The sequence below is a fragment of the Equus caballus genome, chromosome 5, assembly GCF_041296265.1.
Source record: "Equus caballus isolate H_3958 breed thoroughbred chromosome 5, TB-T2T, whole genome shotgun sequence".
NCBI classification, from domain to species: Eukaryota; Metazoa; Chordata; class Mammalia; order Perissodactyla; family Equidae; genus Equus; species Equus caballus.
In genome coordinates this window covers 45556755-45584215 of record NC_091688.1, presented here as the reverse complement: position 1 = coordinate 45584215, position 27461 = coordinate 45556755, and the positions used below count along the sequence as shown (strand labels likewise).

Sequence of the window (27461 nt, the reverse complement as noted above, 5' to 3'; positions counted from 1 at the left end):
ATTTGTGTGATAACTAAAATTTCACGAGGAAAAGAAAAATAGTGAATTTTTGCCTAATTATGGAACACCAATTGTAGGGTCCTTTGTTTATTTCCCCAAAGAAAGAAGAAAAGAGTGACAACTTGTGTATATACCATTGGAGGAGTATAATATTTATAGACAGCAATATGGCAATAAATATAGCAAAAACTCTAAAATAGTGCATACCCCAAATTAAAGCCAAAATGAAATATCACTACACATCTATGAGAATGGCTACCTTTATTTGGTAACTGACACTGTCAAGTGCTGGAGCAGCCAGAGCTCTCATACACTGCTGGTGGGAATGAAAAACAGTACAACCACTATGAAAAACGGTTTGACAGTTTTTACAAAGTTAAACATACACTTACCATACAACTCAGCACTGGGTATTTACTTAAGAACAATAAAAACATATGTCCACTCAAAAACCTCTACTTGAATGTTTATAGTGGTTTTATCATGGTTGCCAAAAATTAGAAACAACCCACATGTTCTTCAACTGGTAAATGGATAAACAAACTGTGGTACATCTACATAATGGAAAAGCTCAGCAATTAAGTGAAGCAAATTCCTGATATGCAACAACATGAATGAATACTAAGTGAAAGAAGCCAGACTCAAAAGGCTACATACTGTATAATTTAATACATCAGACATTCTGGGAAAGGCAAAATTATAGGGTCAGAAAGCAGATCAGTAGTTATGAAAGGATGAGTGTGGGAAGAGAAGCCGACTACAAAGGGGCACGAGGGAACTATGGTGGCGCGGGGGTGATGAACCGTTCCGTATCTTGATTATGAAGGTGGCTACACAACTGTATGGATTCCTCAACACTCAGAACTGTACATTTAAGGTGCATTTTACTCTATTTCAATTATACCTTCTTAAATCTGACTTTAAAAAAGGAGTTTGAGATTTTTCATACTAAAAAATTAAAAAATATATATACACCCTCTTGCGATTCTACTTCTAGGAAATAATTGGACAAGTGTGTAAATATATATGAACAAGAGTATTATGATTGAAGTACTGTTTGTCATAGGTAAAAATTTTTTAAAAACCTAATAGTTCAAAGGCAGAGAATTGGTTAAATACATTAGGTTACTTCTATACAATACTACGGAGTTTAAATTGATGACAGTGGAGCCAGCCCAGTGGTGCAGCGGCTAAATGCACTTGTTCTGCTTCGGCGGCCCAGGGGTTCCCTGGCTCAGATCCCAGGTGCAGACACGGCACCGCTTGGCACGCCATGCTGTGGTAGGCGTCCCACATATAAAGTAGAGGAAGATGGGCATGGATGTTAGCTCAGGGCCAGTCTTCCTCAGCAAAAAGAGGAGGATTGGCAGCAGTTAGCTCAGGGCTAATCTTCCTCAAAAAATAAAGAAAGAAATAAAAATTAAAAAAATAAATAAGTAGATAGTGATATATAATTACTGACATAGAAGAATAGAAGAACGTTCACAAAATAGTATTAAGGAAAAAAGGTTATATGCCAATTATGTACATAGTACGGTGTAGTTTTTGTAAAAAACCAGTATTTATACACACAAAATATATGCATTTAGATGTAGCTTCATAGAAAAAAGTTTGTAAGGTATCAAAATGTTAACAGGGGTTATCTCTAATTGGGAGAATTTTGAATGATGTTATTTTTACTATTTTTGTTTTTTTGAATCTTCTATTTTCCCTAGACTAATCAGGTATGATTTGTATAATTAAAAAATAATAAGAGGAAAAGCGACAAGCCATTGCTAAGATCTGATGTTCCCTACCTTTCTGGAGCCAACTCTAAGTAATTATTTCCTTTTTATTTTTTAAAAAAGGAGCAAAAAAGTCAATTCTTCCCAATGTGCATGGATTTATAACCATCCTGTGATAGTGCTAATTAAACAAAAATATATGTAAAACATGAAATAATAAGCATATTGGATGGTAGAAAAATGGGGAGAATGCAGGCTCTAGGAGCTCATTAATAACTGGATTGCACTTCTGCAGATGTTCCTTAGAAATGACCTGAAGCATTAAAAAAAAAGGGAGAGGTTGTTGGTTTTGTATCTGGATCTCCTCCTCAGATCAATGCTGCCCCACCCACTAGGGGAATTAACTGAGGCAGCAGCAGCCAGAGCCAAAAATGTCTTCTATTTTCTTTAAAGGTTTTTGTTTTTGTTTTTTAAGTATGTTAACACATTTTGAGTGAAAGATCAGTGAGAGCCTGATTCTTTGTCCTAGTAATATTTCTATGTGACCTCAGCCAACTCCCTTTACCCCTCAAGACTCATGTTTTTTAAAAAAATGTATAGATATTTTGAAGCCAATAAAATGTCAATGAAAGCACAGCAAACTTTCACTATAAGGTTTCAAAGAACAAATCATTTGTCACAATCTGATCTGAGAACAGACTTTTTATTTGGGGGATGATTAAACCAGTAATAAGCTACCCATGGCCACGAGATTTTGCTATATTATCCTCTGATTCCTATTCCTATAGCAATTCAGACATAACAGTTCTTTCAGAAAGAAAGAAAAAATCTCTAACTAGAACCTTCTCATCAATGAAGGGAAGTGGTAGAAGTGATCATGTCTTTTGCTTGGGTTGGTACACAACCTTCATCTGAGTTAGATGAATGGTAGAGAACAAGAAGAAAAGGGAAAAGACAGGCAGAATGAAGTGCCACCAGAGCAGACGGAACAAACAATTACAATTACAGGGCACCATGATATCCTTTTTCCTTAGTCTTTTCAGAGGAAGCAGTTCATTAAACATAATAAGGAGAATCCTGCTTTGACATAACCTATCCTTTGGTGTCACTCTCAGAGAGGGTGAAGCATGGGTCAGCCTACATTGGAGTGACAATTTTTATCTTCTTGAACATAACTATAAGACCTGGTTATGCTCTCATCCTGTGGGATGATTGTTGATGTCAGGTAAAGAAAATCTCACTGCTAATTGCCTACCTCCGTTGGTTCCCATAACACTTTGCTCTACCACCATTTAGAATGTCTCATGATGTATTCTAGTAATTGAGTAAGGTGTCTGCATCCCCTAAGAGACTGTGAAGTTCTTGAGGGCAGGGATTATGTCTTCTTAACTTTTTATTTCTAGGGCCTGCACGGTGCCCAGCACCTACAAGTACTCAATATACGTGTGTAAACTAATGAAGCAATTGTTGCTAACCTCTACAAAGGTGACTGCAAAGAACAATTCCAGATGGCTGGAATCCTACAAAGAATGGCAAACTCCTTACTACCTCTGCTTCTCCAGTGGGTGTAGGGTATTGATTCTCAAATGTGGTCCCTTAGACCAGTAGCAACAGCATCACCTGGGGGGGTGGTGGTTGTTGTCAGTGCTGCTGAGTCGATTCTGGCTCCTTGTGACCCTGTGTACAGCAGAGTGGAACCTGCTCGGACTTTTTATGCCATCCTCTCACTTTCTGGCACTGTATCAGACAATGTTCCTCTGCTATTCATAGGGTTTTCACAGCCAATTTTTTCAGAAGTGGAAGGCCAGGTTGTTCTCCCTAGTCTGTCTTAGTCTGGAAATGCCACTGAAACTTGTCCACCATGGGTGACCTGCCAGTATTTGAAATCCTGGTGGCATCGCTTTCAGCATCACAGCCACAGGCAGCCACCACAGTATGACAACCAACAGACGGGTGATGCGGTTTCCCCACTAAGAAACGAACCTGGGCCTCAGAAGTGAAAGTGATGAATCTTAACCACTAGAGCACCAATCACCTGGGGTACCTGTTAGAAATGCATATCTCTGGACATACCCCAGACCTACAGAATTAGGAGCTATGGGAGGAAGCCCAGAGATCTGTATTTTAACAAGCTTTCTAGGTGATTCTGATGCACACTGACATTTGAGAACCGGTAGTGTAGGAGAACGTTCAAGGGTGTCTGTGTCCTCGTGCTGGTTTAGCTTAGCAGGTATATGACTAACCACAGGAGAATCCTGAAATCCCTCAAAACTCAGTCTTTACAGGGTACAACAAGGGAGTTGGAATGATGCCTGAGGACCTTTCTGGTCTAAAATTCTGCAAAATGCCAAAGGCAGAATGTAAATATATGTTCCAATGACTAGATTCATTCATTCAATCAGCAAATATTTACGTACCAGGCAGTGTTCTGGGCATGAAATCAATGCAGGACACAAAATTACTCCTTTTTAATTAAAGTTGCAACAGTTCAGACCACAAACTTTTACCTGTCTTCTGTCTACAAGATTCTCATACTGCATCTGTCGTGCAACGAGAACTGGAAAACTAAGAAAATGATCCAAAGAGTTCTGACTATCCCCACCCCCAAATTACTTTGACTTTAATTCTTGAAAACTTTTGTGTGATTACCTATCAAATCAGAATATCTCTGGGTCTACAGTATTTCATGGCACAACATGGCTTGCCTTTTAGGAAATCAAATTCCATCTAATTCTGTCTCCTCCTTGATTCTCTCTTCTCAGCAATTAGTTACCACCTGGACTGCTTAAGTTCCTGTGTTGACCATTCTCCTTTCCTTTTGGTCTGCCTTCCTCCTTCATTAACTTTCACATACCCCACCACAAAAACTCAGAGCCCTTTGTGGATTCCTGTAAAGTTTTTCAGACTATTTAGGATATTTAGTGAGTTTAAATACCCTTTTTAAAAAGGACCTTTTAAGAAAAAATTAACGAAATAGGCAACACAGTTGGACACTTTTGATTCTCCGATCTGTTCACGTTTCACTGAATTTAAAAGGACAGCAGATGGCGCCAGAAGGCAGCAAAATACCTTGGTTTTAGGAGGGTTTTAGCCAACCCGAGTGAGGAATGGGCTGGAGGGGGAGAAGCAGGAATTGAAACAAAAGTGCTCGTTTGAGTAGCAGCTAAGGTGAAGAGAGTGTATGTGTGAGAGAGAGAGTGAGAGAGAGAGAGCGAGAGAGAGAGAGAGAGCGAGAGAGAGAGAGCGAGAGAGAGAGAGAGAGAGAGAGAGAGAGAGAGTGTGTGTGTGTGTTGGGATTAGGAGGTGTCTTTTTTAACATATAAGGGTCCTTTTGACAACCTATTTCAAATCAGTCTGGTGACAACAGGAATATCCACAGTAAAGCCAAAGATCAAAGTCAAGGGAAGTCCCAGGAAGGCGGCGTTTGCCTCCTTTCTCCCTTTCTCCTAGAAACCAGGGCCTTTGTCCATTGAGGAAGCACGAGGGCCTGGAGGGGCTGCTCAGTCAGAAGTGGAAAGTGCTGATGTGGGGCTAGGACATCTTTGTTGAAACAATGTTGAATTGTGTGGGCAAAATCCCGAAGCCCATCAGCAGTGAAACACTTCCCAGAAGGAATGACACACAAAACATTTTAAATTAAAGTTTTAAAAACTAAAAAATTCATAGACAACCGGGAGGTGGCGCCTGGCGAGACACACTACTGCCTTGGGAGGCTGCATCGCAGTCCCAGACGCTCCAAAAGAACTCTGTCCTGGCAGAGGTCACTCTGCCCAAGCATCTTCTTTCCTACCGTGCAAAAAATCTCTGCTTTATTTCTTTTTTCTCTTCCTCTGTGTTAACTAACCTGATTCCCAGGAAGTCTGATTTACACTTTAAGCCTTTCATTCTTCTTAGATGGGACAGGTGGGGCTTTGGGGGAACCTCAAATCATAAACTTTTCTGTAAGGGAAAAATAATTGGAGGGTGATGAGAGAATTAAAAAGGAAATGACATCTGCAAAATAGCTTTGCTTTGCAGATCAATCACAGGGGACAGAAAGGCACGGCGGGCTCCTGCCTCTGCAGGCGCTGATGAGCCAGGACGTGCATTATTCTGCTCATTTGGCTTTCATCCTGCTCCCTATTTAGCTTCTGCTCCCTTTGTTTTGGCTATTTATTGCTACTTGGCAGGAGGAAGGTCGGCAGAGGGAGCTCAATCAGGTGCATCTTCCTGGCTGGTGACTCTGGTGAAGGGTATGGAGAAGAAAGAGGTTTCAATGTCTGGCATGAAATTATCTGAGAGTTTCACATTCTCTAATGAGGGATTTAGGATGTACATTCCGATCGGGATTTCCAGTCCCGTGGAGGAACAAGCACCAGCCCACATTCCTGAGACACGGCAGCCTCTATGCTCCACTTGCCCAGCTCCCAGCTCCTGGTGGCAGGCTTCACTCAGCCCAACACGTCCTGCTCAGCCCTTTGTTGGGCGGGAGGGAAGACCCCAGGCCCCTCTTCCAGCTGGATCACATGGTCTCTCTGCTCCCTCCCCCCCTTTCTCTGGAGTCTGCCCTTTTTTTGATGGTGGGAGCGATTGTTTCTAAGGTCTCCCCATCTCTCCTCCTGCGCTGGCCTCCCTGCCAGGGGTCAGTGTCCTCTTCAGTGACAAAAGCCGCCCTAGATCTGGGCTCCCTGGGGAGGGAGGTGGCTGGGCCTGGCAGTTGGAGCCGCTGTCTCCCCATGGTGCTACTGCAGCCCCTCCCCCACTGGGCATACAAATGGGCTTTATACAGCAAACAAACCACCCCCCACCCAGGCCACACAGGCACGTGGACCCAGGCCTCACTGTGGGAAGGGGGTGGTGACAGGCGCAGGAGAAAGAGATTACTCCAAACAAGTTTTCTTTGCCTCAATTCTCTTATTCGCCACAACCCAGGTTTTAGTCCTTGACTTCCTACCCTCCCCCAGCACCCAGAGTCTCCCAACTCCTTCTTGTTACCTCTCTCCTAACTCTGGACTCTTCCTATTCCAGGGCAGCTCAAATTCTGCAGGGGACTGGGAACAGGTCCTCCCACCATCTGCCCGTACTACCCAAGGAGTTGCTCCTCAAAGAAGCCAGACGGGGAATGAGAACCCAGTGTCTCCCTGAGGAGGCTGGATTAAACCCCAAAGCTCACCTTCCCTGCCCCTGCCCCTGCCCACTCCAGGGGACACTCATCTGAACAGTGTCTGTGTGAACAGCAGAGGAAGGAAGAGCTCACCCCAGCTGGGCTCCTGAGCCAGGGCCAGGACTCCTGTGAAACCCGCCGCGCTCTCGGTTGTGAGCAGGGCCAGCCTGCGTGCCTAATCGGCTATTTAAGGAGCTGTTCGCCAGCAACCCAGGCAGCCCCCCCTCCCCACGTACACCCTTTCAGAGCCACCTTAAAAGCAGGAGGCAATTGTGAAGTCGCTGGCCAGCAAGTGGAGGGAAGACTGCAAGAGGGAGATAAAAAAGAGAACAGAGAGAGAGGCAGCAGGACTTTTGTCTTGGGGACTCAGAAACCCACGGTACCCTAGGAAAACCAAATCCCCTGGAAGCCCGCAGAGACATAGAAATAGCAAGAGAAAAAAATAAATACACTCAACTTCAGGAATCTCCTCTCCCTCTCTCTCCCTCTCTCTCTCTCTCTCCCCCTCCCCGCCTCTCTCTGCCTGCCCTAGTCCTCTAGTCCCCAAACTCCCAGTACCTTGTGCTCCTTCTGAGGATACCATGTTGTTCTTCAGCCTCCTGCTAGAGGTGCTTTGGATCCTGGCTGCAGACGGGGGTAGGTACATCTGGATGTCTGTGTGTCTGTGCTGATGTCCACAAGTCGCCATGCATGCTTAACCGGAGGGAGGAGTGTAAAAGGAAGCCTCGGGGCTAGAATAATAGGCTCAGGGATGCAGAGAAAGAGAGGAGTGGGAAGGAGACCACTTTCCTTCTTTTCCCTTTGCCTTTTCAGCCTTGCTGTTTGCGGAGATAGGAGAGAACCAGCCGGGGGCAGGATGTGTACACACACTGCGGGAATCTCTTTGCAGGCTACAGCTTCTCTCTGGAGCCCTTTCCCTCACTGCCCTAGTCCCAGGCAGCCCTCCTGGCCTTCTTTATTTACAAACTCCTCCAATTATGGAGCCAAAGAGGCCTGGAGTGAAAGGATAGAGGGCTGATGGGGGGTGGGGGTATACCCTACACCTCCTGCCTAACTCAGACCCTAGTTCTCAACCATGAACCTCATGGCTGAGGTCCCCTCTTGATTCTACAGGGAGACAAATTCCTCAGTTTTTCCCTAAAACCAGTAGCAATAATAGTCAACGTTGTTGGGCCCTTTACAGTGTACAAAGGACTTTCAGGAGCCCCCAGGAGAGGAGGAGGGACTCTTGGGAGAACAGACCAAGGGGCTCCAGGAGTGTCCCCAGGAACCCTACCCCCCATTTCTGTGTTTCCTGTGGCTAAGCCAGTATCCAGCACATAGTAGGTGTGTAATTAAGATCTGTTGGAAGAACAGAATGTGGTGGGGGAGGGGTGGGCAGTGGTGTCTAGAGAGCGAAAGGGGAATGCAGAGAGGATGATGTCAGGGCAAGGGAAACCAAATGGAGAGTTGCAAATTGCATCTGAGGAAAAAGGAAAAAAATAGGGAAAGAGGAGGAAGAGATGTAGAATTAGTGTGTTGAGGATTTAGTGAGTGGTGAAGGGCAAGGCTGCCAGCCTGCACAGAACCAGGGAACTCAAGTTGTTGGGGTGTCCCACTGAGCTGGCAAACGAGAGGCTGCCACCAGCCCTCCCCTGGGCTGCTTTTCAGGGCATCTGAACCAAGGGATGGGCCAGCAGAAGAGTCCAGGGATGAGATCAAGGATATCTTAGAAGTCTGAGGAATTTAAGGGAACAAGAAACACAGAGGAAGGAATTTCAGACTTTTCTCCAAAGTCTCCAGCAATTTGAATAATGTAGAGAAAACCCGCAGGAAGGCCTCCCTTTTCCCTTGAAGCAGTTTGGCCCTGGATGAGGTCTCGACCAGCAGACCCCCGGCCTTTCAGCCCGAGACAGGACTGCACGAGAGCCTGGCACGTGACCCAGCTGGCAGCTCTCTTTTTCCACACACAATGCTTCACTTTCATCCTGTCCCTGCCAGCCTGGCTGCCTGTGGCCACCCACCACCCTCAATGTGGAGTGGACCCTGCCCTGACTCCTGCCTTCCTTAGCCAACTGGAAATCTAGGGAGCAGAGGCTCCTGGTGATGGAGAATGTTTCCTTTAGAGTTACTGAGACCAGAAGGAGGAACTTAAACGGGAATTTACAGCTCAGTGCCCTGATTCTGCAACTCTTCAAAGCAAAGGAATAATCGCTCTTCTCCCCTCAGCAGCACCACCCCCCACTCTGAACTTCTTTCCTTCCGCTTGTTCTAGTCCCTTTCCTCCAAACCCTCTGCCCACACCCTCACCTCACACCAATCTTCTAAGTGTTAGATTGGATTGGCAGAGGCTGGAGAAAACTGACCGTTGGGCAGACTGCACATTTGGATCCAGGTTAATTTTAGTCTCTGGGCTTTATCTCTTTTCATTTCTCCTCCCCCTTTACTTAGCAAACACAAGGACAGCCTGGCTGGTGATTTTAAATAGGCCCCCCGACCTTTCCACCGAGGTGTCCAGTTTCAGGGCTTCCTCTGGGAAGTGCTGGAGTGGAGGGAGGAGAAAGAGCAGAGGGAGGTGGAGCGGTGCAGAGTGCCCAAGAGAGAGGGGAGTGGAGGAGGGCGCTGCTCCAGGCTGCACTGGCTGTAACTCAAAGTACTCTGCCTTGCAGGTCAACACTGGACCTATGAGGGTGAGAGCAGAACCCAAGACCTACGACACCCCTTGCACACTGGGACCTCTTCACCTGGCAGAAAGACTGTTGCCGTGTGGGTGGGGAGGTTTCCTTTAGCTTCTCACCCTAGCTCCTCCCTTCCCCATCTCCTCTTGTCCTAGGTTTTGCATATATAATTCCTGGACTCTGTTCTAACTATCAAATCCCACACCTCCTGATTCAGCAGAAAAGCCAGTTATGTCCTCAGTCAATCCACGTGGAAGTGAGGGAGCTGGAGTGGAAAGGAAACCGGGTGGGGAAAGAAACCCTGAGCTTAGCTGCCAAATCTCCTCCTGGCTCTCTCTTTATCCTAATCAATCCCACCCTCCAACTCATATCTGGCATTAGGACAGAGCTTGAGATCACAGGTGAGGAAGAGGCTGGTAGGAGAGTTTGTGACCCTGGTAGAGGTGAACTCAATTCCTTTGAACTCCTGATTAATAACAACGGAATTCCAGAGTCAATGCAAGGTCCAGTGTGAGAGCAAGACATGAATGATGACAAGTCAACAGATCTGAATCCCAAGGCCACTTGCTACAGTCCCACAGAGACCCTCTCTCCAGGGTCATTTTCTTCCCAGTTGTCCTGCTCCTACTCTAATCCCAGCTCCCTGGGTACACAGGCTTCCTACCCACCCCTGTTCCTCTTATTCAGCTTTCTTGCCCTCAAACTACAGGTAAGTAAAGCCATTACTCCCCATCTATCACAAGAGCCGGGGAATCATCACTGCCTCTGGGGAGGTGAAGGGAGTTGCAGCAGCAAGCCCAGCAGGGACTCCTACCTCACCCAGCCCTGCACAACTCGGGGTTTCACCTGGGGTGGAGGGAAGAGCATTTCTACCTCCACACAGATGTATTACTTGGGGGGGGGGTTGCTCAAGTGTGGCTGGGGCTGAAGGACATGACAAATGTCCATGGTAACTCCCCCCACCAGGCCCACATGGTCAAGACCATTGGCCAGCCTCTTACCCTGAGTGTGGAAGCAATGCCCAGTCCCCCATAAATATCCAGACGGACAGTGTGACTTTTGATCCTGAATTGCCTGCTCTGCAGCCCCACGGATATGACAAGCCTGGCACTGAGCCTTTGGACATGCACAATAATGGTCACACAGGTAAAAAGCCCAGGCTGCAAGAGGGTGTAGGCTCCAGTTCCAATCTTAGGAGGCAGGGAAAGAGGCCTTCTCCTAACTTCTGAATTCTCAGAAGACTTCATCTATAAATATGGAGATGTGAGAATGGGGATGAGGCTCCAGCAGCCAAAAAAGGGAACTGAATGTCTGTGATCAAGATCTCTATGGATGGATTAGTATCATAGCATCAACTTGATCTTGACTGAGAAAGGGGTAGAAGTTCTAGAAAAGCAGTGACCTCTGGGAAGAGCTGGGTGCTACTGGGGGAGGGAGAGAGAAAAGGCTGGCCAAGTCTCCCAAGAAGTGGTGGCAACTCACAGGTGGGAATGTGTTCACATTCCTCCATCAACCCTAGCTTGCTCTCTTTTCCTCACAGTGCAACTCTCTCTGCCTCCTGCCCTGTACCTGGAAGGACTTCCTCAAAAATATGTAGCTGCCCAGCTCCATCTGCACTGGGGTCAGAAAGGAGCCCCGGGGGGGTCAGAGCACCAGATCAACAGCAAAGCCACAGCTGCAGAGGTACCAGGGAGCAAAGCTTGGACTAAGCAACAGTGACAGGCATGGGTGGTGCTGGGGAAAGGAAGGATCTGGAAACTGGGGAAAGTCCTACGTGGTGGATAAGGTCAACCTTTATGGGACAGATTGAGGGCATGCTAGAGGTGGTGTTGGTGGCTAGGGTCAAAACCTTTGAGAGGAGGTAGTAGAAAAACATTAAATGATTCAATCTCCTCTCCCCTCCCTCAGCTCCACATCGTACATTATGATTCTGACTCCTATGATAGCTTGAGTGAAGCTGCTCAGAGACCTCAGGGCCTGGCTGTCTTGGGCATCCTCATTGAGGTCAGTGGCCCCCATTCCCTCCCAGGTCTCTCTCCACTCCGTCTGTATCCCTCAGCCCTATTCTGCCCATGTCTGTTGGTGGTCTCCCTCCCAAGGCAAGTCAGCAACCCACTCTGACCATTTATTCTATACATGAATGTCTTATTGCGAACATTGATTCATTCCAAACTCTCTCCCTTTCTTCCCCTTCCAGGCGGGCGAGACTAAGAATCCAGCTTATGAACACATTCTGGGTCACCTGCATGAAATTAGGCATAAAGGTGGGCCCTAAAAATCTATCTTAGGACAAAGTACGATTAGAGTTCAAGGAAAATTCCCCTAAGACGCCTGGGATGAAGCAGTGAGCTTTAGGGCCAGGGGGCTTCACTTCTGGGAGCCCTGTCTAGGTAAGCTAGGGTGCAGTGAGAGGAAGATGAGTCCTAGTCTGTTCTCCTCCAGATGAGAAGACCTCCGTGCCTCCCTTCAACGTGGGAGAGCTGCTTCCCCCTCAGCTGGGGCAGTTCTTCCGTTACAATGGCTCGCTTACCACACCCCCCTGCTACCAGAGCGTGCTCTGGACAGTCTTCAATCAAAGGGCCCAGATTTCAATGGAACAGGTAAGTGGTGGAGAGGTGAGGGAGCAGAGAGACACCATTGTAACCTCAGACCCTTTTCCACTCCCCAAAGCCAGTGACATTTCCCCGCCAATGCCACTCTTCTACTCCTCAGCTGGAAAAGCTTCAGGAGACACTGTTCTCCACAGAAGGAGAGCCCCCTGAGCTCCTGGTACAGAACTACCGAGCCCCCCAGCCTCTCAATCAGCGAACAGTCTTTGCCTCTTTCATCCAAGGTGAGTGCACAGGGCTCGGAAAAGGAGATGGGAAACTGGGGGACTCAATGGCAGCAACTAGGGAGCCCCTGAGAAGGAAAAGAAGGCTAAGACAGGAAGAGGTTTCCAGGACTTGCTTGGGCTGGGAACCATCCCCGAACCCCGAGTAGCCAGGTGATTTCCCCAGGCATGGAAGTACAGTGTGCTTCTCCCAGCTGGGATGGGGATGCGAAGTCTCACTGACCTAAGTTTTCTTCCCTTACAGCAGGATTCTTGTATACCACAGGTAAGACAGCTCTACCCAGGTATGGGGTGGGGGACTCCTCAGCGAGTAAGGGAAAGGCTCAAAATCTCTGTTAGTCCTAGGCTGACACCTTCCACCTTTGTCTTTCCCAGGAGAAATGCTGAGTCTAGGAGTGGGAATCGTGGTTGGCTGTCTCTGCCTTCTGCTGGCTGTTTATTTCATTGCTAGAAAGATTCGGTGAGGTCCTACTTTCCATTCTTCTAATCCTTTCTTTTCTACTGAAAAGCACTCTCCTAGTCCACCTCTAATCTGTTTCACCTAGGACACTAGTCATTTCCATGAACCATTCCCCCTTTCAGGAAGAAGAGGCTGGGAAGCCGGAAAAGTGTGGTCTTCACCTCAGCACGAGCCACCGAGGCATAGACTCCCTCTTGGACATCATGGATGCCTTCCCGTCATGCCTATGAGGGAGCTTCTAAAATAGGGTACTCAGATTGGCCAGAAAATACTATAGGAGCTGTAGGGCGACACCCCTCCTTCCTCTGAACAGCCCCTACAGAGAGGCATGGACAGGCCCTCATTTAAGGAAGAACAGCAGAGCCTCCAGCCTCTCAAAACATATAGAAGGAGATCAGACAATCCCTAAGTTGACAAAGCAGAGAGCAAGTTAAATTCTACAGGAAGTTGGGGATGTACCCCAAAGTCCCCCACCCCCTCACCTTTATGTCCCTTCCCCTAGATATAGTGCAGGATCTCCTCTTAGAAAAAAAGGCTGCTGTTGTTGGGGTTCTATTTTTTTGCTCAATATATTTGGAAATTAAAGTTTCTGACCTCACCTCTGGCCTTATCTTTGGGGCTCCTGAGATTAGGAGAGTTCCTTAACCCTTAGGTGGCAGAAGCGGGCAAAGGATAGGGAAAAAGCAGCAGGGATGAATAACTCCTGGTACCCAATTCCTGGAAGGGGAGATCCACTTTTGGAAAATGCTTAACCCATAGTTTCTAACATGTTAGACCACCAGCCCAGATTTCTGCCCTTGCTCCTAAGCTATGCTCGGAGGGGATCAGAGGTTGCCAGGTTAGGAAGGAAGGCAGACAAGAGAGGCAAGAGGGCAAATTAACATGTTATCCCCTCCCTTAAAAGCCAAGTTCCCCCACAATTATAAAGTCCTTTTTATTAGTCAAAATCACAATCACCTTGATTAAAAGGATGGGTCATGCCATCCTCAGCAGAAAATGATACAGTTTATAGAAAACCTCCCTGCCCCCCACACACCCTAATTAAAAACTAGAAAAAATTCTGCCCTCCTTCCCTGCAATGTCATGGTAGTCTGACTCCTCTAGTGGCAATGCAGCTCTGGAGTGGGCCAGCTCACGGCAGCACCCTCCACTTCACCTTGGGGAGAGGAGGGACGCTGGTGGTCGAGGAGGTTAAAACATTAGTTTTCAGTAATACCAGTTCCCAAACATGCACTTCCTTCCTTTCTGCCAAGGCCTGGGACCATGTGGAAAGGTGGACAGATATGAGCCCAGACACGAGGAGCAATTTGAGGAGGGAAAATACAGTCCAAGGAGGTTAGGAGAAGAATTCCAACATACCTCCTCCCCATACACACAAAAAAAGGCAGTTTGGGGTCTTTATCACACCAAAAATGGCTCCCCTCAGACCTGAGAAAAAGACCAAGATGTCCATTCTGGGGAGGGGGTACTGGGTAACTCAGAGCTCGTCTACCCTTGAGCCTCCATTAATTTCATCTCCATGGCAATGGCTAAGCTAGGTCCCTTTTCTTGGCAACCTGCACTGACCAGTACTGGAGATGGAGCAATACAGGGCGAGGAGATCAGGAGGGCACTCCAGGCCCAGGGGTCCCCCCCAGGTTCCCTCAGTCCTCGGGTGGGATGCGCAGGGCAGAATACACCATCACCTGACTGTCCTCCTGCCGTCGGCCTGCAGAGGGGAAGGGGGGTGAGTCTTGGGCAGGGTAAGAGCAGAGCACTGACACATGGGGAGGCCTGGACAACAAGGGAGTCCCCAGGTGGTGGGGATAAGTGCAGATTCAAACCCACCAGTCACTGACTGGCTGAACCCAGACTGCTCCTAGTAAAGCCTAGACACTAAAGGTCACAAGAGGACAAAGCAAAACCCTGAAGGTAGTGGGATAGACCGACGAGTGGGCAATGGACCCGGGCTGGGGCTGGGCTCAGTCATGGGCAGTGGGCAGGCAGGTGGGATCTGTCAGGCGATCAGTCCAGGTAGTCAGTCCTTACACGAAAGGCTGCGCTGGATACTTCGGAGGGACCCTCCAGCTGTGATGAAGGCCCAGAGTCCCATGGAAACAGTGACTGCATAGATGGGCAGCAGGCTGGCCTCGTACCAGGGGTTCAGGAATGTCTGGGGATGGGGTAAGAGTAGAAGAGAGGTTAGATTCTCCCTCTGCCTAATCTCCATATTCTCTTTGTGCCTTTGACCCAAATCTCCCCCAGATATCTCACTCAAATCCCCCATTCCTTCCTTTCAGAGCACCAACATGTTGTGGCTAAGGAGACTTGATTTTCAGCTCCCTAAGAGGTTTCTGCCACTCCTGCTCACCTCACGCCAGCTGCATTACAATTTGACTAATCCATTCAAACTCCTCCCCAGGGCATCTCTGGAGCAGATGATACAACTGATGCTGAGGTGAGAAACCTCTAAAGACTCACCTTTCTTCCTCCTCCCAAGGTAAGTTTTAAGACATTAAGAAGTGAGGATATATTTCCCCTCCATCCCACTCACCATTAAATTCTTTTCTCTCTAACTCAGGCCCCTGGTATCCCCAACTCACCAGTCCCGATGTCAGTAGGTGACTCCCAACCACCAGGCCCAAAGCCCAGTACCGTCTCCTCTCACAGGCATCAAAGAACACAACTCCCCAAAAGGTATGGAGCAGGATAATGGCTGCTGTCAGAAAGGCTGCAGGGAGGGAGATGGGGATGAGCTACATCCCTCATCTTCTCCCAGCCTCCTGAGATGGTGAGCCAAAGAAGTCTCCCAGGGAGGGCCAATAAATCAGATCAGGGCCAGGGACAGTTGGGGCATGAAGGTGAGACAGAAAGTGGATCTTACCTGAAGTCAGGAAGTAATAGGGTGAGTCTCCATGGATCCCAACCACACCTGGCCCAAGTGCATCGGCCAAAATATTGATAACAGAGAAGACACCACTGATGATACCGAAGGAAAGACCAGAAACTGGGGGGAGGGAGGGTCTCATCAATGTCAGAGATCACTATAGCCTGATTACCAGTGATCCCTCCCCATTCCAGGTCACAACTCCCCCACACCTACTCTCCCTCCAGACCACCTCTCCTTAGGAGTCAGGTATGAAGGAAAACAAGAAGCCACTTAGAACATGTGGATGTCTAGAGACTTCCCTGGGAAGGGGGTGTCCAACTCCCTCCTGCAGTCCCTCTCCCTTGGCTCACCATAGGCCATCTGGCGGATGGAGATGGGCGATCTTCCGTCCTCACTCAGCGATGCTAACCCCTCATCTGCCTTCCTGGGGTAGGGTGGGGAAAACATGAGGGAAGGCAGGAATGCTCCTTTCCCTCTAATGTCCTCCCTTAGTGCCTCCTCTTCCAAACCACCACCAGGGCTGCCCCACTTCTACAGTGCAATCCTCTGCCCTCCCTTCCAGACCATCCCATCTTCTTACTTAAGCAGCTTGTAGTAGGCAAAGCGGAACACCTCCTGTAGAAGGACAGAGACCGCAGCACCAAATATCAGGAGACCATACTGGAGCCGGGCATCTGACCGGTCGGTCACATGGACCAAGATGAACCAGACCACAGAGGCCAAGAGCAGGGAGACCAGCCAGAAAAATGCCCTGAGGAAAGACAAGGGCAATCAGACAGGCAAGGATAGGGGCAGCCAGAGAAATCAAGGAGGGGAACCAACCAAAGCTGCAGCATGAAAAGTGGAAGTTAAGACTTCCGGATGGTAAGGGAAACAGGGAGGAGATAGGATAGGTGTCTCCACCAAGAGAGTCTGTATGGATCTGGACGCAGGGAAAAGGGTAGAAATCTGATTAAAGAGTCTTCAGAGCGATGAGAGCCAGAGTGTACGAGCACAGTAGGGCGAGGTATCCATTCCTGGATTCTCCCTTAGAGCTGGCCGAGGTCAGCACAGCCCCCTTACAAGTCTTGGCCTTGGGCCTCCTCTGACGTCGCCGGGAGGAGTATAGGAGGAATCTGTGAGATCTCTGGAAGGTGGAAACCAACTGCGGTAGAAGGCAAATCACCCAGACCCCTGATTCGACCCTTTCCAATCTTCCCCTCCCACTTGTCTCTCCCAACTCAGGCTCCCAGGTTAGCCCCAGTTCCTCCAGCCCCTTCCGGATCTCTCTCTTCGGCTCCCTCCCACGTCTCCCCGACCCCCTACTCACCCCGCGACCAAGATGATGACGCGAAGCGGGTCTCCAGCCACAGTGATCAAGAAAAGTGCAAAGGCCGGGCCGAAAGCGACGAAAGTGCATCCGAAAAACACCGCGGCCCCCATGGCTGGGCAGCTGGGGGCGGGGTGGAGGCCGGGCCAAGAGAGGCGAATGGGAAGAGCACGCCAGCTAGGGAGTACGCGTAGGGTGGCGACGCGACCCCGTGAGGGGCGCGGTGCAATGTCACCCCCGGACCCCGGGGAAGGGGTAGGGGGGGGAACCGAAATCCCAGATTCAGGTCTGGGCGCCTTCCTCTACGGAAGCCGAGCAGGGGACAAACCCCGGCCGCAGCCTCTCGGCCACCTCCCATTTAATCCCCACCCCCGGAAGGCCAATGGAGAATCGGGGGGCGGGCGGGAGCTGCGGAGGCGGGGGCGTGGTTGCACAACCTGCTGGGAGTTGTAGTCCCGCTGCCGGTTTGAGCCCTCGACCTCGGTCCCGGGAGTGGCTGGAGCCGGTTAAAGGGTGTGGGCAGGGACTGGGCCTGGGTGGGGCACGGTTTCCTGGGTTCGGCTGGGCCTTGGCCGCGGTTTCCTTTCGTTATTTTCTGGGGAAGGGTGGTAGCAATCCCATCTCTTCTTGAAGAACTGTAGAGGGGGAAGATCCTGTTAGAACCTAAGGGATAAATACAAAGAGAGCACAGGATAAGGGGTGCAGAGAGATAGGGACGGGTATTGTTCTTACTTGAATGAAAGGAAATGGGCTAGAGCTACAGCCTAAGAGATGAAGGTTAGACTTAAAAGTAGGAGCTCTTTGAACAGACTAGTATAGGAAACATGCAATACGGTATCGCTAATGAAGATTTCATCTGTAATGACAAGAGAATCAGACGCAAGAGAGCAATGCTAGGAAGGAGCTTAGGGGGGATTCAGAGTTAAAACTGTAAAAAGCAATTAGAGAGATGGGGTTGAAGGAAAATGACACGTGTGTGTGTCATGTGTCATACCCGCGTCCCACCCCCGCCCAAGTCACTCAGTTCCTTTTGTCATACTTCCTCTATTTATTTTCTGAAAGTGAACCTCAGTGGTGTCTTTTCCTCAGGTTGGAGGAAGGGGCAAGCATTTTGTATTAGAGTGAAAGAAAGTTAAAGTAGGAGAGGAGAGTATAGTAACCGATTTTAGATGGGGGTGGGGTTAGTCCTTAGGGAGAAGGTTTAGGCAAAAGAGTACCAGAATGGGAAAGTGAAGGAATCTGGAATATTGGTTTCTTTTCTTTTTTTTTTTTTTTTTAAGGAAGATTAGCCCTGAGGTAACATCTGCTGCTAATCCTCCTTTTTTTGCTGAGGAAGGCTGGCCCTGAGCTAACATCCGTACCCATCTTCCTCTACTTTATATGTGGGATGCCTACCACAGCATGGCTTGCCAAGCGGTGCCATGTCCGTACCCGGCATCTGAACCGGCGAACCCCAGACCCCTGAAGCAGAAGTGCACACTTAACCACTGTGCCACTGGGCCAGCCCCTGGAATATTGTTTTTGAGAGAGTAATCAAAGTACCAAAAACCCATAGAAATTGTTCAGAGAGAACCAGGCTTCCTTTCCTCTTTCCTTCCTGAAGGGATTTATGATTTAATGCATATATGGACATCCACATAAGTGTTTACATTCTTTCTTTTTGAAGATTTTATTTTTCCTTTTTTCTCCCCACAGCGCCCTGGTACATAGTTGTATACTTTTTAGTTGTGGGTCCCTCTAGTTGTGGCATGTGGGACGTCGCCTCACGATGGCTTGATGAGCAGTGCCATGTCCACGCTCAGGATCTGAACCAGCAAAACCCTAGGCCCTGAAGTGGAGCGCACGAACTTAACCACTACATTTTTTCAATGTAAATAGGAATAGATTGTATAGATTTACATGGAAAGTCACCAAGCAAATCCTCCCCCAATAAGGTTGACAGAGTGGGAGCATCCTGGCCAGTGCTCAAGGCTCTGTGTGTCTTGCTTCTGAGCCTAGCAGGCCAAGTAAGGGGAAGAGATAGGGTTAAGACAACTCTTCTCATCTCTCCTTTGGGTTGTTACCACAGCATCTGCTGACTGATGAGAGCAGGTACCAAATCTATCTCATTCATGTGTGGTTCCTCTGAGATTTGCATAGTGCCTACCTGGCTCATGGTAGATGTTGAACACATATTTATTAACCCCCTTTAAAAAAATAATAGTATTCTTTTCTTATTTGCTTGTGTGTGAACCTTGAATTGCCTATCGAACTAGGCCCAGCACACCGCCTAGCACATACTACTAAATGTTTCTGAATAGAATTGAATGATAGTGGGAAATATAAAGCAGAGAGAAGGATAAGATGAACTCTACCCTGTCGGTTGGAATGAAGGGAACACACCAAGAGACTGAAAGTGGGAGAGGGGCGTGGCACCCACAGCAGAGAAAGAGATGATCTGCTTCCTCTCTTCCTCCATCCTGTGTCCAGAAAGCTGAGAAAGAGGTGAGGTGAGGTCAGTAGTTACCAGAGAGGAAATAACTGGCCTTGGCTGAGAGATTTTGATCAGAAGCAATGCAGCAGGTGTTTTGATAGTCGGACAATGGCGTTGATATTGCTCCCCTTCGCAGTCCAAGATAGGCAGAAGGGAGGGACTATTTTCAGTCAAGAAAAATGCTTATCACTTCCTCAGAACATTTCGACTTTCAAGAAAGACTGAGATCAAGCCTCAGAGAGAAGGGCAACTCTGGATGGTGATGGTAAGTGAGGGACAGTGAGAGGCAGGGTGAGCTGCTTTTTTTTTTTATAGCAAGCCTTTTTTTTTTTCTTTTGAAGATTGGCCCTGAGATAACATCTGTTGCCAATCTTCCTGGTTTTTGTTTTTTTCTCTCCCCAAGGCCCCAGTACATAGTTGTATATCCTCCTTGTAGGTCATTCTACTTCCTCCATGTGGGATACCGCCACAGCATGGCTTGATGAGCGGTGTGTAAGTCTGCACCCAGGATCCGAAAGGGAGAACCCTTGGCAGCCAAAGTGGAGCGCACAAACTTAATCACTCAGCCACGGGGAGGCCCCAAGGGTGAGCTTTTTGTGAGGCCTGGAAGAGAAGGAAGGAAAGGAGGGGAGAAGGGAAGCTCCTTGGTAGGTTAGGTTTTGGGGGGCAGGGGAGAGGCATTGTTTTTTTGGTAGTGGCAGTGAGAATCCTGAATGGATCTAATCTAGGGCTAGGGGAGCTCACTGAACGTGTCCACATCAGAACCCACTTTGTCTCTCTTAATCTGGGCAGCTCTGGCGGAGGACTGGACCGGTAGTAACTGATGATGATCTAGTCCATGAGCAAGTGGTCAGGGAATCCCACCCACTGAGTGAAGAGTTGCTGCAGCTCCCTCCCTGCTTTGGAGGAGGGCGGGAGGCGGGGTTAAGTTTGGTGGGAAACGCTGTAATTTCCTTTTTCGCTTTCACGGCAATAGTGCACAATCCAGAATGAATATCTTCTTTGTAGCCATCCTTGCTGTGCCACTTATCCTAGGTAAGTTCACTTCTCTCCCTGAGCTTTTGGGCCAGGTATTCTACCATAAATAGGGTGGGAGAAAAGAAAATGAGGAGAGGGTGAGAGGTGCAGTTCCATGGTGAGTGATAACTCTCATCTGTGCTTGAGTCCACTGTCGGGGGCGGAGGGGAGATCCAGAACGAGCCTGGAAAGGGGGAGGAAAGCTGAATCCTGTCAAAGAAGAGATGGCTGATGGGGATAGAGCCCATTAGCCCAGACATGGGGAGGTCCTAACAAGAGTGAATTCAGCTCTCCATCGCTACAGAGTTGAACAAGGTGAGAGGGACTAAAGAGAGTGAAGGAGAGAGGGGGACTCTGAAGTGGGCAGTCTGAAGCTAGTGAGGGAAGACAGGGTATCTTCTTTCCGAGAGAGTTGGAGAAAAAATCTTGTATTAGTAAAGACAGAAGTGAGGATGGCCTTTACGATAGTGGAAAACTGGCTGCCTTCAGGGACAGGGTCTCCAAAGCAGCTTGGCTCCTTCCCTCCTTTGTTCCCAGTCTCCCAGGTGCTCTCATTGTTTCCTTTTCCTCCAGATTCTTGTGTCATCTCATGGTATTAAGGGAGAGCATTCAAGGAGCTTAGGGAAATGTTTAGCAGGAGGCCTAGAATTCTTGACAATTGTGTTAAAGTCACATATTTTTAGTTCTGGGAAGGAAGAAAAACTAATGCAGATGGATCATTTAGTCCAGTTGACTCATTTTAAGAAAATGGATGTTAAATGGCCTGTTCCTGATTTTTCTATTAGCTGTAAACCTGAAACTAAAACCCAAGTCTAAAAGCCTCAGGGTGTGTGTGTGTTCCTTATTTGTGAGAGACATTGATAAGAGAAGATCCTTTAAAAATATAATACTGTCTGGAGCATACAGAATAGTTGATTTTGGGTTCTTGATTTCTGGTCTCTCTCTGATTCCTATCTTTTTCAGGTGTAGTTCTCATTTTGGGTTTACAGTATGTGACATGATCTGTTTTCTGTTCTGGGAGTTCCTGGATTGAAAGGGCACAGAGTAACAGGCTTCATCACAGATATGGAGCCCAGAAGACTGAGAAGGGTTTCAAAGTGCAAAGGCAGGGAGATAGTAGGACCCTTGGAAGGGAGGCCAAGAGAAAGGAATCTGATAGAACTGAGATCAACTTCAGGCGTCCTTCTGTTGCTAAGGAGTTCCAGGTGCCCTTTGACTTCTAGTCCTTGTCCCCATAGGACAAGAATATGAGGATGAAGAAGTACTGGAAGAGGATGATTATTATCAGGTGGTCTATTATTACACAGTCACCCCCAATTATGGTGAGTATGTGTAAGGCTCTGGCCCTTAGCAGGATGGAGAGAGGCCCTTAGTCTGAAGTCTCGTCTTTCCCTTTGCAATGGAGCAACGCGGACAGAGAGAAATTTGGCTATCAGCAAAGACTATCAAGGCTCATGATGTTATTTCTCAAGCTAGTGATTTTTAATTCCTTGGAAACTTGTTGAAACAATTTGAATATTTTCAAATCTGTAAATTATTTTGGATACCTGGTTGAAAATATAAGTGCATACACATTCACAAACACTTTTGACATTAAAGTTCTTTAGAATTAGATTATATCAGTAAATTTTACAACTTGAGCAAGTTGAAATGTTCTGAGCAGCTTCTTCCTCTTCTCATTTCTAGATTTAGTGCTACCTTTTTCCTTGTTACCACTGATTTTTTCCTCCTCCCCAGATGACTTTGGTGTAAATTTCACTGTTGATTACTCCCTGTTTGAGTCAGAGGACAGGCTGGTAAGTGATCTCTACATGTAAGTGGGTCAGGATAGGTAACTGTTAAAAAGAAACTGGGCAATGTTGAAATGTAAGTGATTAGCAGGAACATAAATGAATTAGGTGAAAGGAAACTAAGTAGTGGGCCGGAAACAGATTTGTTAACCACCGCTGGGGAGGAGAATAAAGTAGGTTGGCTAAGATGCTGAGAGAGGGGGGCAGTCTTTGAGTTAAGGGAATTAGTGAATGAGGTGGGTACATAATCCATACAAACATAAAATAGGGAGGATGCCTGAGCTTAAGTCTTGGGTGGGGGCTGGAGGAAGTGGGGGGTGGGTGAAGGAGAGAAGAACTCTAAATAGAGAATCTACGAATCTATGAGGAACTTGGGAGGAGGCAATGATAACTCTGTGTTTCCCAATCCTACTGAGGGCAGAACAGGTTGGATAAGGAGGTAATGGAACCAGCAGAGACTACCATTAGTCGTGAAACAGAACATGCAGACCATCAGAAGCCTGTAACGCTGAAACCAGTGACAATGGAACCAGTGAGTGGACTGGGTATAAGCGGGGAGGGAGACAAGATATCCCTTACCCTGGATAGATCCCAGGGCTGATGATTTGCAGCAGAGGGAGGACTGGAATACCTGGCTTTGGTGGATGGGGGAACCAAATAACTAGTACTGCAATGCAGGTGTTCATCCCACCTTGGCCGTTGTCTTTCACTGAGATTTAATACTAAGCCTGTATACAGAACACTGGGAATATTTGGTGCAGCTAAATTTCAGTGCAGTAGTACTTAATGTGTATGTAACCTATGCCTAAAGCTGCAAGATGCTGATGATGATGGAAAAGAAATCTATGATGTTGTTATTGCCCTCAAGTATTTATAAAACTCAAGTTTACATTTATGAAACATTTAGATCAAAATGAAAAAGGTTGCAACAATGTTAAATTACATATAAATTTAAAAGCATATGACATAGACAAGTGCTTTAGGCAGTGGAAGGAGAGAGATCAGTATAGGGTGGAGTTGTCTGGAAGACTTTTAGGAGGTGATTGTGCTTAAGGTACACTTTGAAGAATAACTGAGTTTTTGACTGATGGTAACTTACAAAAGGATGAAAGCAATTAGAAGGAAGAATAGATATTCCAAGAGTGAAAAAACTGCATAAATGAGGGGGATAGAACAAGCATAGCATGTTTAGTGGATGGGGTATGATTGAAGGAGAGGGTGTATGGAAAGGAACAGTGGAAAATTAAAAAATAAAATTTACAAGGCTTCTAGTATTTGCTTGGTAATTTCATATATGGCAAGAGAGGGCCAAATTATAGAAAGTCTGAAATGTCAGGCTGAAGTTTGGACTTAAAAGCAACAGGGAGCCTCGTAAGTTCTTTGGTATGGTAAAGACAATGAAAGTAGTATTTTAGAAAAACTATTTGTCTGCTTGTATGCAGGATGCAATGAAGTGGAGAGAGATTCATGAGATTTGCATCCTTCCAGAAACAATTCATTAAAGGCCTGGACTAGGGAAGTGATGTTTTCAAGGGACAGGAGAAAAATAAGAAATATTTTGAAGAAAATAGCTTACTTCAGTGATAATTTCATATGAGCAATAAATGAGGAGAGAGCTAAAATAACTTATAAGTTTTAAACACGGATGTCTGAGAAAATTGTCGACCAAATGGGAACTGTAGGAGGTCAGAGTGGTTTAGGAGTGAAGTTATAAATTTGGCATTGGCCAAGGTGAATTCATGGTAACAGGCCTATGAGGGTGCTCTAAAGGTAGCTGAACTAGGTCGGGGCTACAGTTCTAACTGCAAAGTCACAGTTGCAAAAGTATACGAGCTCTGGCAACGGCCCCATGGCCGAGTGGTTAAGTTCTTTTTTTTTTTTTGGAGGAAGATTAGCCCTGAGCTAACTTCTGCCAGTCCTCCTCTTTTTTCCTGAGGAAGCCTGGCCCTGAGCTAACATCCGTGCCCATCTTCCTCTACTTTATACGTGGGACGCCTACCACAGCATGGCGTACCAAGCCAGCGAACCCCCGGCCGCCGAGAAGCGGAACGTGCGAACTTAACTGCTGCGCCACCTGGCCGGCCCTGAGTTGTTAAGTTCTTGAGCTCTGCTTGGGTGGCTCAGGGTTTTGCTGGTTCCAATCCTAGGCAGGTACATGGCACCACTCATCAGGCCGTACTGAGGCAGCATCCCACATAGCACAACTAGAAGGACCAGCAACTAGAATATACAACTATGTTCTGGGGGTTTGGGAAGAACAAGAAGAAAAAAATATGACTGGCAACAGATGTTAGCTCAGGTACCAATCTTTTAAAAAAGAAGGGGAAAAAAAGTATATGAGCTTAGCAGAGCCAGTATACACAGAAGACCAAAAAGCCAACGACTGTGCCTGTAGTTAGTAGAAGGAGGAGGAATCATCCCAGGACATGGCGTAGAATTGATTGGAGAGGTAGGCAGATAGCCAAGTAGAGTCTAGAAAAGAAAGTTTAATATAATCAATCGAAAGCTACCAAGAGACCAAGGAGAAGGAGGTCATTGGTAACCCCAAAGAAAGCAGGTTTTTTTTTTTAAACAACTAACTTTATTTTATTTATTTATCTTTTTTCTGCTTTTTCTACCCAAATCCCCCCAGTACATAGTTGAACATTTTAGTTGTGGGTCCTTCTAGTTGTGGCATATGGAACACTGCCTCAGCATGGCCTGATGAGCCGTGCCATGTCTGCGCCCAGAATTCAAATGGGCACAACCCTGGATCGCTGAAGCGGAGCACGTGAACTTAACCACTCGGCCACGGGGCCAGCCCTGAAAGCAGTTTTAATTGAATGGTTGGAGCAAAAGCTAGATTTTGTGGAGTTAGAGAGGGAGTATGTTGTGAAGAAGTGGAGGGATAGTATAGACCAACCATTTGAGAAATCTGATAATGAACAAAGAGAAGCAACAGCTAGAAAGGGCAACCAGGAGCAAAGTACAGCCTGAATATGAGTTGAACGCAGATGGGAGGAGTCAGTAGGAATGCAAAGCTGATGATTGACAACAAGGACAGATAAATTTTTTAAAGTATATCATAGGCTCCCTTTAGATTGTAAACTCCTTGAGGACAGGAGCCATGTCTCAATTATATTTATATCCCCCCTGTAACACCTAGCACAGTGACTAGCATAATGTCATACACATAACAGATAAGAAATACATGTCATTGAATTGAATCAGGCCTCCCCTGGTATGGTCAGGAATGGCTGAAAGGCACAGAGGAAAGGACTCCTTGTAATGATGAGGAGGAGGGCTGGATCTTTCTCTGAGTCCAGAGGAAAGGAAGACAGGTTGGGTAAAGGGATGGCTATTCTTCCGGAGGGGGTGGGGGTGGTAGGAAGGATGACACTGGCCTGCTGTGGTGTGATGTCTGTATTTTAGCAGAGTCCAGATCTGACTGATGCTGCATCCAGTCTGCAGAGTCCTGTTCCCCTCCTCCTGTCCTGGGCCCTCGTTCAGGGCAGGATGTATTTCACGTAGAAGGTGAGAGTGCAGCCGTTGGCCTTGGGGGAGTCTGTGAAGCAGTTTTTACCAGTATCTCTGGCTAGTGTTTCTAGCATGGTCAATTCTCAGCGGCTTAAAAGAACAGGGATCACATTTAGAAAAATCTTATCTAACTTTAAAGAAGTTTAGGAGATGTTGAGGCAAGGACTTTTGTAATAAGTCTTTACTTTTTCTGAACTGGGAGGATTTCAGGACCTCGTAGAGCAGAAGCAGGTGGAATGGAAATGAAACCTGTCTAGGTTTGCGGTCTGCCTTGAGTAATTAAAGCTGGTTCCAGCCTAGCTGTCATTTAAGGCATAGGAAGTGCCAAGGGCAAAATGGGAGGGGCATTACAACCGGTAGAGTCAAGAGGCAAAGTTCAGAGGCAGAGGGGTAGTGTTTCCCTAATGTAGGGGAGAAATCATTGGGGAAATGAGGAGGGAAGAGAAATCTGTATTACAGGGAAGGGATTTAGGTTGAGATTCTAAACACTATGGGGCATGAAGAGTTTTAGCAGAAGGAAGGAGTGAAGAGGAGAGGGGACACATCTTCCAGGAGAAGTCATGGGGAGATCTAGCTCAGAATATGAAATGTGTGGAGCTTTCATCGAGGTGGGGGCATGGAGCAATTTCCTGAGTCCCCTGACCCTGTGGGGTTTTTTTTCCCCCTTTCTTTGCTTTTTTAGGAGAGAGAAGGCTGCTACGACTCTTTGGATGGGGATTTGGGAAGATGAAATTGGAAGATAAAATAAATGAAATAATCTGGTTACTCTCTACTCCTTCATGAGAGTCTGTTCTAAAGCCACAACACTAAAGAGAGCACCAGGATATGGGGGTAGGAAGGGATTAGAAAAGGAGTTAGGTGACAATAGAATTTAAGGGAATTATTAGGACTGTAAATAAACCTGAAATTTGGGGAAGAATGGAGAAGAGCACCCACAGACAACAGGTTTACCACAGTCCATAATTCCCTCTTATTCTGTTGCTTTATTATATACGGTGTTGAGACAATGTGTTTGGGGAAAGAGTTGAGGTTTATTTAGAACACTTTTTTCTTTTTATAAAATAAGCACATTGTTAAACATATGTAAAATATCAAAAACTACTTAGAATAGATTTTTAAAATTCACACCCTCCTCCATTTACACGCTCCTACCCCCACTTCACCAGCAGCAATGTGCCTTTTCCAGTTAGTAATTAGGGCAGGCAGGGACATACTTTAAAATGTTTTTTTCTCTGTCCTCGGGACCCTAATCAGAACTGGGCTGCCCCCTTGTGGTCTCTTCGATGTCACAGCTTCAATCAGTCCACAGTCCCTGAATCCCTATCCCCTTCTCTACACTGTACTTTAAATAACGCAAGAGGCAGCGAATAGTAAACTCCGGACTTGCCACCTCCCTCCTTCAGAGCCTTTCGTATCTTCACCAGCGGACAAATGATGAAACTGAAGCTGGACAAAGGCATAACCTAGGAGATCAAGAACCTACCCTCACTCTGTTCCCTGTGCTAGGAATCACAGAATTCAGGGCGCAGGGTCCAAGGAGCCCGGGTAGAAAAGTGAGGAACAACCGAGTTCGGCTTTGATCTCTAAAGTCGAGGCGGGCTGGCATCTGAGCTGGTAACGTGCGTGACGGGTTATGTAAAGGCAAGGGCTGGAGGAGGCGCCCCAGGGGG

General features: G+C 47.1%; 4 protein-coding genes across 36 annotated transcripts in view; 2 read left to right on the top strand and 2 right to left on the bottom strand.

Annotated features, from left to right (window-relative positions):
• ANP32E (acidic nuclear phosphoprotein 32 family member E) overlaps positions 1 to 7795 on the bottom strand; it is a 33029-nt gene extending 25234 nt beyond the window's left edge. Inside the window, exon 1 of the mRNA XM_070268331.1 lies at positions 7426 to 7795. The gene's annotated coding sequence lies outside the window, so the exon portion shown is untranslated. The remainder of the gene's footprint in view (positions 1 to 7425) is intronic.
• APH1A (aph-1 homolog A, gamma-secretase subunit) lies at positions 245 to 17129 on the bottom strand. 4 transcript variants are annotated; one of them, XR_011439229.1, is made up of 8 exons: positions 16996 to 17129; positions 16267 to 16437; positions 16037 to 16110; positions 15681 to 15803; positions 15400 to 15527; positions 14846 to 14969; positions 7426 to 8329; positions 245 to 5946 (listed from the first exon to the last, which is right to left on the bottom strand). XR_011439229.1 is itself a non-coding variant. In XM_001489164.7 (7 exons), the coding sequence occupies exons 1-7, from the start codon at positions 17106 to 17108 to the stop codon at positions 14461 to 14463; spliced, it is 798 nt and encodes a 265-aa protein (XP_001489214.1). In that variant the 5' UTR covers positions 17109 to 17129; the 3' UTR covers positions 13738 to 14460. The 4 variants fall into 4 exon arrangements, 2 of the variants coding, with proteins under 2 accessions (XP_001489214.1, XP_023497033.1); XR_011439230.1 differs by lacking the exon at positions 15400 to 15527; XM_001489164.7 differs by lacking the exons at positions 245 to 5946; positions 7426 to 8329 and adding an exon at positions 13738 to 14525.
• On the top strand, positions 7084 to 18029 carry CA14 (carbonic anhydrase 14). Of its 13 annotated transcripts, XR_011439223.1 has the most exons (15): positions 7191 to 7246; positions 7400 to 7503; positions 9516 to 9612; positions 10491 to 10670; positions 11065 to 11207; positions 11433 to 11528; positions 11722 to 11788; positions 11967 to 12124; positions 12237 to 12357; positions 12602 to 12622; positions 12733 to 12817; positions 12940 to 13065; positions 15219 to 15254; positions 15378 to 15493; positions 16911 to 18029. XR_011439223.1 is itself a non-coding variant. In XM_023641264.2 (12 exons), the coding sequence occupies exons 2-12, from the start codon at positions 7449 to 7451 to the stop codon at positions 13001 to 13003; spliced, it is 1011 nt and encodes a 336-aa protein (XP_023497032.1). In that variant the 5' UTR covers positions 7084 to 7246; positions 7400 to 7448; the 3' UTR covers positions 13004 to 13415. The 13 variants fall into 13 exon arrangements, 6 of the variants coding, with proteins under 6 accessions (XP_023497032.1, XP_070124430.1, XP_070124431.1 ...); XR_011439228.1 differs by lacking the exon at positions 7191 to 7246 and having other exon boundaries at positions 7299 to 7503; positions 9516 to 9536; XR_011439221.1 differs by lacking the exon at positions 7191 to 7246 and having other exon boundaries at positions 7375 to 7503.
• Positions 17378 to 26563, top strand: C5H1orf54 (chromosome 5 C1orf54 homolog). Of its 18 annotated transcripts, none has more exons than XR_011439233.1 (9): positions 17378 to 17508; positions 19667 to 19733; positions 19905 to 19960; positions 20445 to 20503; positions 21724 to 21807; positions 22172 to 22281; positions 22692 to 22807; positions 25690 to 25788; positions 26474 to 26563. XR_011439233.1 is itself a non-coding variant. In XM_070268340.1 (9 exons), the coding sequence occupies exons 4-8, from the start codon at positions 20458 to 20460 to the stop codon at positions 25783 to 25785; spliced, it is 399 nt and encodes a 132-aa protein (XP_070124441.1). In that variant the 5' UTR covers positions 17429 to 17508; positions 19667 to 19733; positions 19905 to 20053; positions 20445 to 20457; the 3' UTR covers positions 25786 to 25788; positions 26474 to 26563. The 18 variants fall into 18 exon arrangements, 16 of the variants coding, with proteins under 16 accessions (XP_070124436.1, XP_070124441.1, XP_023497035.1 ...); XR_011439232.1 differs by having other exon boundaries at positions 25687 to 25788; XM_070268340.1 differs by having other exon boundaries at positions 17429 to 17508; positions 19905 to 20053; positions 22223 to 22281; positions 22697 to 22807; positions 25687 to 25788.
• The last annotated feature ends 898 nt before the right edge of the window (positions 26564 to 27461 follow it).

Excerpts from the sequence above, each read along its gene's own strand:
- CA14 (XM_023641260.2), top strand. The coding sequence starts at position 9,531 with ATGAGGGTGAGAGCAGAACCCAAGACCTACGACACCCCTTGCACACTG. Across the intron at positions 10,671-11,064 it reads GCACAATAATGGTCACACAG|TGCAACTCTCTCTGCCTCCT; the intron begins GTAAAAAGCCCA and ends TTTTCCTCACAG. Across the intron at positions 12,818-12,939 it reads TTCATTGCTAGAAAGATTCG|GAAGAAGAGGCTGGGAAGCC; the intron begins GTGAGGTCCTAC and ends TCCCCCTTTCAG.
- APH1A (XM_023641265.2), bottom strand. The coding sequence starts at position 17,108 with ATGGGGGCCGCGGTGTTTTTCGGATGCACTTTCGTCGCTTTCGGCCCG. Across the intron at positions 16,438-16,995 it reads GTCATCATCTTGGTCGCGGG|GGCATTTTTCTGGCTGGTCT; the intron begins GTGAGTAGGGGG and ends GTCTTTCCTCAG. Across the intron at positions 14,970-15,680 it reads CTATTACTTCCTGACTTCAG|ACATTCCTGAACCCCTGGTA; the intron begins GTAAGATCCACT and ends CCCCATCCCCAG.
- C5H1orf54 (XM_070268335.1), top strand. The coding sequence starts at position 17,378 with ATGGAGAATCGGGGGGCGGGCGGGAGCTGCGGAGGCGGGGGCGTGGTT. Across the intron at positions 17,509-19,666 it reads TGGCTGGAGCCGGTTAAAGG|AACATTTCGACTTTCAAGAA; the intron begins GTGTGGGCAGGG and ends TCACTTCCTCAG. Across the intron at positions 22,282-26,473 it reads TTGAGTCAGAGGACAGGCTG|GAGAGAGAAGGCTGCTACGA; the intron begins GTAAGTGATCTC and ends TTGCTTTTTTAG.